Consider the following 11,912-nt stretch of genomic DNA (forward strand, 5'->3'; position numbering starts at 1 on the left):
GAGTTTCCGTGATGGGCCCTTATTGGATGCCTGGATATTTGCTGATTAGTTTTTTCTTGTTGTATTTTTTCTAAATATTTCTTTGCTGCTGAGGGAATAAAGAAAAGAGTTAAGCATAATGCTCGCCTCCTTGTCTTTTATAAATCATGACTTTACGTCATAATTTAGTAAAATCTGGCAATTGTCTGCTTTATAGAAATATATACCTTTGTTGGTGTTTTTGTTTTATTTGTTTAAAATTAGAGTTGCAGTCCCATCATACCTAATGTAAAAATTTTACGGCTTTGTATAAAGTAATGTACACCTTATAGTATTTTCCCTGGAAACTTGAAGGGGATTTTTCATCACTTTACCTAATTTTGTGAACATTTTAAAAATTAGGTGTTTTTTTCTAATTTTCGCTAGTTTTTACTAAATTTCTCATTCCAAATTTTCAGCTAATCATCCAACTATGGTATCAAAAGAAAGCTCTATCTCTCCTTGAAAAAACAATATATAGTTTACATGAGTCACTATTCACAGGAAAGGAGAATAATCGCTAAACCAACATACCCCAAAAATGGCAAAATTGCTCCGAGCTTTGAGGTACTAAAAACCCCTGGGATAGAAGGGGTTAAAATGTGTTTCCTGAATGCACACAATGCGTGAATTTGTTTTCTTAGCTTCTTAGTAATCTGCATTTGTGTGGCGTGGTCAAGCCGTTAACATTTAACAATAAAAAATGTAGTGATGCCATAAGAGAGAAAAAAATTAAATGTAAAATCTGCAGACTTTTAGAGAAAAGAGCGACTAGGGTCTCCAGAGGACCGCCAAGACAAGCAAAACCCCCAAAAATCAAGGGAGAGAGACCCCTGGAGACGTATAGGCAGAAGGGGTTACATGACCCAGCCATGCACTCAGGAAGGAACTGGGGGAGGATTTGGGGTCAAACATCGGTCAGCTACTCAGTATTACCTGGGTGGGATTTATTCTGGCGGGAAAATATACTGTATAAATTTATGTGAAAATAACCATATTTATTATTTCAACTGATATACAGAGGAGAGAAGATTCCCGCCCTCCCTCCCTGAGTCTAGGAGTTCAGCGGAGGAATGCTGCATTGGATGTTGGGATCTTGCGGAGTGATCCAGAGGTTTTTAGACCTTGATCTAGTTTGTGGTATGGGCATACATTCATGTTGTAGGTTAGATGATAGATGTTAGAGTGATGCCCATACAGGTTTTTCTACATTCAAGGTGTTTATTGCCCCGACCCATCGTGTCCTGAGTTTTACAACGACTGGTGGTATCTGGCAGGGCTGGTGTCGTCAATAGGACCATTAAGTTATGGTCGGTTCAGTTTTAAATTCATAATTTTAGGATGTGTACATTTCTTTAATACCGTTAAATTTGGAGTAATAAACAATGTCGCGGCATTTAGTAAATAAATGCCGTGGCCAATTCTAAATCCAATGTGCCTCCGTGTCATTTTTTCGGTGTTCGAACAGTTAATACACAGTGCCGTAATGGTCATGTTTAGTAGGTGGAACCCAACCTTCTCACAGCGTTCTGGATAAGTTTCCGTCCATGTTCTTTGTAGGGTTTATTAGGTAGCAGAGACTTTTAGCCCTCAATGGCTACAGGATATTGAAATGTCTGCTGATCTCACAGCTTTGAAACCGGCACATGCACTTGTGGTCAGCAAGCTCTGAATTTCTGTTTCTTGGGCTTAACTTTGTGGCTTCCTCAGGAGGTCAGGACTAGACATCTACTCACCTGAACACGGAAAAAGACAGCCACATTCACACCGGCTGCATGATGGCTCAATCAATGCTGTTCATCGTCCTCTTCACAGGTATGTAAGGTCCACCAGCTGTGTCTACCCACCTACTACACTTCACCGATTATTGTTCTAGAATGGGAACGTCTGAAGAATCTATAATGGAAAGAAAATGATTGGAATCTAGAACATGTGGGAGGGGGTAAAAAACAAGAAAGAGTACACAGGCGCTTTAATGGTTAATATTATAGGGCTGCAACCTCCTGTGAACCCCTTTCGATGTGTAAGGATAGTAGGATAGAGACAAGTCTGATATGGATGTGACGGAGAAAAGCAAAATATAAGCACTTTAAAGAGTAAGAACTGGTTGAATGAGGTGTGATTTCAGCGTGCAGGAATGGTGAGGATCTTTGTGCCGGGCAATTAAAAGGTTAAAATTTGAACCATTTTTAGGCCAGAAAGTCTGTAAGTTTCTAGGTCTGCTCTCCGCAGTGATGAGTATCTGGAGTTACTGTGATGAGCGGGTGCTGACTGGTCTGGGGGTGATCTGAATGTGGGCAGTTAGTGGGGGATTCTGGTGTCTCTGCGGTCAGTTATTCACTATTGTTACCCTCTTTAGGTGCAGCCGCATTCAGTGACCTGCAGGACCCTCCATCTCTTGTCACGGAGGACCCTCCATCTGATATCCTGCAGGACCCTCCATCTCTTGTCCTGCGGGAGGGTCAGACGGCCCTCATGTCCTGTACCTTAAAAGGGCTCGAGAGAAACTGGGCTCCAGTATCTTTTGACTGGAAAGTGAATTCCACCATAATCCATCCCAGCTCCAGAGTGACCATCACCTCCGACCCCCGCTCCATGTCCAGCTCTCTCCGCATCTCCTCGGTCACAGTCAGGGACAGCGGGCTGTATGAGTGTGAATTATGGGGAATTTATCCACTCATGCTGGGGAAGCCTTACACAGGGAGCGGAACCCATCTCCTTGTTACAGGTAAAGTGAAAATCCCAGTAATGTTTTAATATAATTGTCTGATTTATTGCAGAGATGTTGAGGTTTATCGTTTCTCAGTCATTTAGTTATTGACATTTTCAGCTACGAGCCTTGTGCACTTTTCCGGTGTAAAAATTGCATTTTATTAAGATAAATAGAATTTTAGCAATAAATTACCCTCCATTATTATGATAAAATATGTCAATGAACTCAGCAAAATGAAGTTAATCGTTATCCATTATTATTGCTTTATTTATGAAATGCCCATTGATGGTGCAACAAACAGAGGGCACAATGAATATATGAGAATGCGGTGATGCAGAACGAGAGTCCTGTTCAGAAAAGAGAACAATCCAAATATTTTGTGGGTTTAAGGAAAAAGCCGTGAGGGCTGCATGGAGGGAAACGGTGAGATTATGAGGTCAAAGTCAAGAGGTGTGATGGTAGCTGTACACTTGATTATGTGGAGTACACAGCACTTCAATGGTTAATATCAGGGGCATAACTAGAAGCCTCAGGGCCCCCGGTGCGAAAATCTGTTAAGGGCCCTCCACCCCCTTCTCACACCATTTAACCCCTTCTCACACTATCTACCCTCTCCCTACCCCCCTCCTCACGATCTAATCTCTCCCTACCCCCCTTTGTAGTTCACTTACCGTGCAGTCCTGTGGTGGGGGCGCAAGGCCTCTGTCTCTCTGCTCTGCCGCGGTGCGCACGGCTTCACTGCTGAGCGCCGGCATATGACGTCATATGCCGGTGCTCAGTGTGAAGCGCCGGCACCCGAGACAGACGCCTCACGCTTCCACCACTGCAGTCAGGGCAGCGCTGAGGCAGGCGGCAGCGGCAGAGGAGACAGAAGGGCGCCGAGCGGTTGCTGAAAATGACCGCTCGGCACCCCTTGGGCCCCCCTGACTCCAGGGCCCGGTCGCAGTCGCGACCCGTGCGACCCCGGTAGTTCTGCCACTGGTTAATATTGTGAACCCTGTGAACCCCTTTCAAGTGCTCACGATGTGTAAGGATAGTAGGATATCAGAATATCTTTGTCTCCATGAGGATAATTATTAGAACAATTTAGCTGCCACCATTAGCAGGTAACCGCACTGAAATGTGTGCGATGGGCTATTCAAAGGATAATATTTGAAGTTTGAAGTTATTTGAAGTTATAAGTTTCCAGGTCTGCTCTCCGCAGTGATGAGTATCTGGAGTTACTGAGACGAGGGGACGTTGACTGGTCTGGAGGGGACCTGAATGTGGGCAGTTAGTGGGGGGATTCCGGTGTCGCTGCGGTCAGTTATTCACTATTGTTACCCTCTTTAGGTGCAGCCGCACTCAGCGTCCTGCAGGACCCTCCATCTCTTGACCTGCGAGAGGGTCAGACGGCCCTGATGTTCTGTACCTTAGGAGGGCCGCGGAGAAACTGGGATATACTATTTTTTTACTGGAAAGTGAATTCCACCGGAATCCTGCCCAGCTCCAGAGTGACCATCACCTCCGACCCCCGCTCCCTGTCCAGCTCTCTCCGCATCTCCCCGGTCACAGCCAGGGACAGCGGGCTGTATGAGTGTGAATTACAGGCTCTGCGAAATCTCCTTCCAGAGTCCCTTACAGGGAACGGAACCCGTCTCCTTGTTACAGGTAAAGTGAAAATCCCGGTAATCTTTTAATATATTTGTCTGATTTATTGCAGAGATGTTGAGTTTCTCAGTCATTTCATTCTTATTACTACTTTTATGGACATTTAGTTATTGACATTTTAAGCTGTGAGCCTTTTGCACTTTTCTGGTGTAAAAATTGCATTTCATTGAGATAAAAAGAATTTTAGCAATAAATTAACCTCCATTATTAGGATAAATGTCAATTAACTCAGCAAAATGAAGTTAATCGTTATCCATTATTATTGCTTTATTTATTAAATGCCCATTTATGGTGCAACAAAAAGAGGGCACAATAAATATATGAGAATGCGGTGATGCAGAATGAGAGTCTTGTTAAAAAAAGATGACAATCCAAATATTTTGTGGGTTTAAGAAAAAAATGCGTGAGGGCTGCATGGAGGGTAACGGTGAGATTATACGGTCAAAGTCAAGAGGTGTGATGGTAGCTGTACATGTGATTATGTAAAAGGTTAAATATGACGCCTGCCTCTTTCCATGTGTAAATACCGGATAACCCCGTCGTTAGGGGGTGACAGGCCCGGACTGAGACAAAAAATAGGCCCGGGCATTTAAGACTTGGTCATTCAACATGGGAAGCCTGAAGCCACAATTTAGTGCGACTAATCCTTGAAATAAATATTATAGAGTAAATAACACAATATCTTATCCTTTCCACTAAATGATTTCAGGGCCTTGAATGTTTTGTCCCCTGAAGTCACTACAAATTCAGGAGGGCATTTTATCTCTGGATAAGTAAAAATGAAATAGTTCCTAGTGTAAATGAAGTGCCAGGAGACAGATAACCAAACAGACACACCAACACAGGCTCTGTCACACCGACACCCAGACACACACCCCAGGACAGGCTTTTCCACACAACCGCAGGACAGCAGGACACAATCTACGTCACAGACATCTACACCGGGATGGATTTTCCACACCGCACCCAGACCCTTATATGATCGCCTCCAGCCAGCACTATTTGTATTAATGCCCCCAGCAAGCCCCTCCCTTTATTATTGATTTATGTGATGGCCCCTTCACATATACGCATTAGACATGCATTTTTAACTACGTAATAAGTATTTATCTCTTGAAACATGATTTTAAAATAACAGCTGAACTGGCAGTTTCTTTAATATTAGACCCTGCCACCGATATATATAAATATTAGATCCTGCTGCTGATATATATATATAAATATTAGACCCTGCTGCCGATATGTATTAATAATAAACCCTGCTGCCCATATATCTTAATATTAGCCACTGCTGCGAGATGTATATAAATATTAGACCCTGATGCCGATAGCAGGTATAGATCAACACATTAACACACAAACCCAGCTTTGCATGTATAGATCAATTCAAATTCACTTGTGAACTCTGCACTGAAGGTATATATCAAATAAACAGAATCAGACATACAAATCCTGTATTTGCAGGTATACAATAATAATGTATGGAAACATAGCATAGCAGATATGGATCTACAAAATAACCAAAAAAAATGCTTTGCAGATATAGATCAATTGTAATTCACATAAAATCTAAAGGTGTAGATAAAACCCCTAAATTACAGGCATAGATCACAGGCTGTACACCCCAAATTATACATATAAGACCTGCCCCAAACAGCCAATTACGAGTCAACTTTTTTCCCCAAACAGCCCAGCCTGTGCCATCTTGGTCCCCATGGCTCCAACACCCTGCTTGTGCCATTTTTGCCTTTCCACAATTATACACCTGATACACACAAACACTTTTACAGTCACTCACTAATTCACACTTTCATTCACATAATTCATTCACACAATCATTTATTCTCTCACACATTCACACAAATCATTTACACATATTCATTAATACATTCTGACAAATTCATTAATTCTCTCCTTCATTCAGACAATGCATCCACACATTAATTCATACTCACTCATTCACACTTATTTCAATATTCTTACTACCCCCCCCTTCTCACTATCCACCCTCCCTCCCCTACACACTGTCTACCTTCTCCCCTACCCACTATCTACCCAGCTCCCCTCCCCACAATCTACCATATCCCCCTCCCCTACCCACTATCTACGCTCTCCCCCCTCTGTAGTTCGCTCACCTTTAAGTCCTGCGGCGGGAGCATTAGGCTTATGTCTTCCTGCTCTGCCATGGCGCATGGTGCTTCACTGCTGAGCGCCGGTATATTCTGGCGCTCAGCACAAAATGCTGGCGCCGCGACGGAGCTAGAGACCTCGTGGAGGAGACTGAGGGGCGCCGAGCGGTTGCTAGGCACCCCTCTGTCTCCTCCGCGTCCAAAAAAAAAAAGAGCGTCCAGGCCTGGCTGGTGATATGGGTTACGGTCTCTGCTCAGTCGGTGGTTCCTGATTAGATATAACGGTTTGACTTCTCGTGTTTAATTCATTTATTTTTAGCGTTCCCGGTAATAACCCTGAGGATGGATAAAGAGAAGCAGCTCCTGATCTGTGAGGCTCAGAGGTTTTACCCCTCGGAGCTGAACATTTCCTGGAGTTTCTCCAACATGGAAAATCAGACGCAGGACACTCTGGTGGAGAACGCGGACGGCACCTACACCAAGAGGTCCACGGTGGGGATAGCAGATATAATGCGGGAGCGAGAGGTGACCTGCAGCCTGCAGCACATCTCACTGACCGCTCCGCTCAATGACACCCTGTATGTGTCCGGTGAGTCCGGAGAAGGGTTAATAAAAGTGAAACCCGTGAATTAGAGACTTGGTAGGATCATAGAAATGTCTGTAATCCAGAAAACAAGGATTATTAAATCTCAGAGTTGCTCCCAGGTGCAGAGCCTCCTCTCCTTCTGTACCAGTATGTGTCAGCGTGTGTTAATGTTACTGTCATTTAAATTGCACATTTTCTCTTCAGCTCCTGGTAGATTAGGGAGTCGGGGGACGATCTGTCTCATTGGACCATTGTCTGCTTCCCACGTTCTATAAACCCAAATGTTAAATGATAATGATATTAGAGTGCAAGCTCTGCACATCATATTGCTGACATCCGGGTGCATTGAGAGTTCTTGTTAAAGCCCAGACTCCAGTGGGTTTGAGTTGTTTAGTTGAGTTGTAACGTTTTGTTCGGTTAGTGGTACACGTTGTTGGGGTTGTTGCACATTTTGTTGTATAATCCCAGTCTGATGATCGTGGGAGGGCTGGAGCTTTCTCATCCGGGAGGGGGGGCACAGCACGCATGATGTACACACAAATTTACACACTCACACTAAATCCTATACACACGTTTACACATACTTCCACTCACATACATTTATACATGCTCACTAACACACACTCCCCTCATAAACACTCACACATACACTCTCATCCTCACATACACCTTCATGCTGACACTTACACATTCACCTGTATGCTAACACACAAACACACTTACCGCTGTCTCACACATACATACCGCATTGTCCCGATTATAGGCAGCACTTTTCCCCCCTAATTTAAATCATTAAATTAGGATTACGGTCTATAAATCGGAGAAATCTACTTTTACATGAATTGTTCTATTCTGTTTATTCTGAATAATAACCCCGTCCGCTGTTCCCGCAGCCCCCGGGGTGTCTCTGTACCGGCAGCTGTTTCCGGTGCGAGTGCTGTTGGCTCTGATCCTCATGCTGAGTCCGTGTATCTGCAGTCTGTACATTCACTGCGCCATGTAACGGTAAGTACCCCAGCTATAATGGTGACATTTGCCCTTTAATGCACCCTCCCTGCCCTCCTGCCTCTAACCTGTTACCCCCGTTGTCATCTGGTTTATACCGCGTATCCTTCAGTATTGCCAACAAACATCTGTATCTGTTTTTACAGGAGGACACGATATCCAATCGTTGGGAAAGCTTCAGATGGGAAACCTTCACAGCTCCTCTTATCACCAAAAAACGATTCCTAGATATCTCCTCTCCCCTGTACATGACTCTCTTGCTGCCTTTTTGGCGCAGACACCAAACCAACAGTCCATATTTGCTGCCTTGGTCTCACCTTAAAATATTCTCTCTCCTTCATCCAGTCCCTCACCAAATCCTGCCACCTCCACCTGAAAGTCTGCCCGTTCCTCACACATGAAACAACCAAAATCCCTTGTGATTTCCCACCTGGAATATTGTAACTCCCTACTAACTGCCCTCCCAGTCTCCCCCCTTTCACCGCTCCAATCCGTCCAGCACTGCAGCTGGAGTAATCTTCCTCTGTCCCGCTCATTACCTCTTCCCATTCCTGCGTCCAGGATTTGCCCCGGGCTGCACCCCTTCGGTGGAATTCCCTTGTTTTAATTGAGTTTCGAAAAAACCCCAAACCATTTTACAACATAAAATAAACAGGTTACATCCCGTATTGATTCTTCTCCCCTTGAAATACCTCTTAGGATAAACCGCACAGAGGTTCAAGAGGATGTTACTGGAATTCAAATCCCCCCCAAACAAACTTTAGCATCATGGTTATCCGAGAAAGTAGAGTTAGTCGCATAGAGTCACTCCGTCCACTTTTTCATAGTCAAGGGAATATCTCACGTGCGCGGTTTCTGCCCAGAATAAACTACAATCAATGTACCATTGAGCATCTCAATAAATCTTTTCCAATTTGTGTCTCTTTCTTTATTTATGGATGCATCTAGCCAGTCCATTCTAAGTAGGAATGTCACACGCGGTAAGGGCAATGAGGGCGGTTCGGAATGTATCCACTGGTGTAGAATGGTCTTTCTGGCTACAGCCAGAACTATGCGGGTAAGAGTCATGTGCATGACGGCGCTTGTTGGTTACAGCCCGTGAATCACTGCTCCAGAATGAATCTGGAAATTGTTTCTATGTAGGGTGTGAAGAAAGGCTTGGACGCTGTTCCAGAATGAGCATATTGGGGGGGCATGACCAGAAATTGTGAAAGGTCCGATCCCGCCGATCCACATTTAGGGCATGAGTCCAGTGCCAGTATTCCCATTAGGAATTGGTGGTGAGGAGATAAATCTGCCTCGTGAGCCATTTTCATTTGTATCTCAATGTGTGTGCTAGCCCGAAGTAACCTACAGGTGGACAAGGTGGTTTTGATCAGGTCTGACCTGTCAATGTCAGGGAAGTGTTTGGATCATGGCTCCAGACCCTTAGGGATGAAAGTTCTACTAGTGGCGTCCTGCAGTAACCCATAAACACATTTCGTTGTCATTTGCCACGAGGATGTCCAGCAAAGTTGTCTATCAAGGAGATTGCTCCAGCCTGCCTGGTCAAAGGCCTTCGCTTGAGAACTGGCAAAGCTTTGTATTGATAGGTAGACAAACCATGAGATATGGACCATTGTACGTTTTTTCCTACGTGCTGAAAAGGGCATAAGATTTGAATTGTGAGTCTATAAAGGGAACTCGGTTTTGAATCCCTTGTGTCGCCCACCTACTGTAAGGATCAGTCGCTGCCCCTTCTTGAAAGACAGGGTTTTTCCATTATGGCTGAAACAGAGAGACTTTCCATTGGAGTCCTAACCTGAGTCTCACTAATTTCCCTGCCCTTACGTTCGTATAGAGAGGTGGGTTGTGTGTAATCGGGGATGGATGTTGTGTTCGGAGGACCTGAAGTGCTATGTCTGGGCTGAACTGTTGCTCCAGATAAGTGTCCGTCTGTAGCTATGATGTAGCTATTCTTCTGAGTTTAGAGCGCCATGTAGTGCTCCGAAAAGCAGCAGTTAGCGCGTTGTCATCTCTCTTCGTAATGAAGTTAGGAACAATATTGACCGGGGGCAAATGTTTTTGTTCAGTTGTGGCATCAAGTAATATATACCTGCCCTGTGGGTCTAGGGTTGTGGAATATATCTGGTAAGTCAGAGATTTATGTATTATAATAGCTTCCCCTCCGGATTTTGTTTTGTATGAGGCCGAGATAAAATCCCCCAAGCAAGGAATTCTACGCGCTGGATTATCCGTGTCTTTCCAGTGTGTTTTCTAAGTACCTGTTTGCGCTTTATTGGGGTATTAAGACCATTGACATTCCATGAGAGAAAAATCAGGACATTTGGCTTTATGATAGAGTCTTGAGCCGTATTTAGGCCTAAGTTATCCAATGGCTTGTTTCATATGGCAATGCATTGTATGGTGTGTAGTTATATAAGAGCCCCCCGTGTCCCAGCTCTCAGGGGGTACCAATAATTGGGACAATAGCTATGACTTTTTTGACCTTGGAGAATATACATCATCGATATGAGCAAGTTCTCTAGAATTCACTGCCGGTGGGTAGAGCAGAGACCTCATAAGACGGACTTGCTGTCTCCATTATAGAATGGAAATGTCTATAGGGGTTTCACAGGCCTATATTTAAATGTTCCATTGATCGCTCGATGTCTTGATGGGCGTATTTAATGTGTGTGTCTGACCCTTATGAATGACTCTTATTTTGTCCGGAAACATGAGGGTAAATTTGTTCCTCTCGTACAGCCTCTTACACAGTGGGGTAAATTCTCTTTGCCGCGCTGTAATCTGCACTGAGCAGTCCTGGAGAATCCGGATTTTTGGTGCATCAAACACGAGCTCAGACATTTCTCGGTATTCCACCAGGACTTTTTCCTTCACCAGCCATGGTTTAGCGTTCAGGTCTTTCTTGTTTTGTCCCATTCTATGTGCTCTCTTTCTGACCAAGGTCCTGTCCAATCTTCCCTTGGTTCAAGAGCTGGTAGTACAGGATAGCCAGTCCTAATCTAGTAAATCAAAACTGTCACAAGATGGCGCCTGGACCTTAGGTACAGACCATCAACACTGGAATACGCGCAGGAAGACAAAGAACATCCACACCAGCAGACTTTTAATGAGAGTTTTAACAAACATAGAAACATAGAAAGTGACGGCAGATAAGAAGCATTCGGCTTTACTGTATTAACATCTACCACTTCTGCTGAAAGGCTATTCCATGCGTCCACTACCCTTTCCGTAAAGTAATATTTCCTGATGCTACCATTAAACCTTTGCCCCTCTAGTTTATGGTTATGTCCTCTTGTTGTGGTTTTATTTCTCCTTTTAAATAAACTCTCTTCCTTTATCTTGTTGATTCCCTTTAAGTATTTAAATGTTTCTATCTTATCCCCCATCTGTCCCGTCTATATAGGTTCATGTTTCCGGTTTCAAACATGGCGGAATGAGAGGCAGCGACTGTAGAATAATGAGAAGCAGGAGCAGTCAGTTTCATTCTAGGTTTTTGGCTTTTTTATTTATTAACATTTTTTACCATTAATAATATATTTTCTGTAGGTTCACAGATCGGGGCTATCAGTGTGCATATTCACGATTTCAGATGCTCCATCTGTACACTCTTTACACTGTACACTCCAACTGTTACAAATGAATTGTTCAGTCTACTGACTGATCACAGAACCTTGCCTTAGACGTTCTGATGTTATCTGCTTCCCATTCTTAACCATGTTATTTCACTGATACTTAAAGAGAGGTTTTCCATGTTTTTGTATAACTTGCCTGATGAAGGGACCTGAGAGGTCTTGAAAGCTTGCAA

General features: G+C 43.9%; 1 protein-coding gene across 1 annotated transcript; it reads left to right on the top strand.

The window, feature by feature from the left end:
* Positions 1–1,793: 1,793 nt before the first annotated feature.
* Positions 1,794–8,099, top strand: LOC149280781 (tyrosine-protein phosphatase non-receptor type substrate 1-like). Its single transcript, XM_089500147.1, has 5 exons — positions 1,794–1,833; positions 2,378–2,746; positions 4,064–4,381; positions 6,830–7,099; positions 7,990–8,099. Exons 1-5 carry the CDS (start codon positions 1,794–1,796, stop codon positions 8,097–8,099), a joined length of 1,107 nt encoding a protein of 368 aa, XP_089356273.1.
* Positions 8,100–11,912: the final 3,813 nt, after the last annotated feature.

This window comes from Sceloporus occidentalis, unplaced genomic scaffold (assembly GCF_023333645.1).
Source record: "Sceloporus occidentalis isolate IW3139 unplaced genomic scaffold, rSceOcc1.0.p SCAF_148, whole genome shotgun sequence".
Classification (NCBI taxonomy): Eukaryota; Metazoa; Chordata; class Lepidosauria; order Squamata; family Phrynosomatidae; genus Sceloporus; species Sceloporus occidentalis.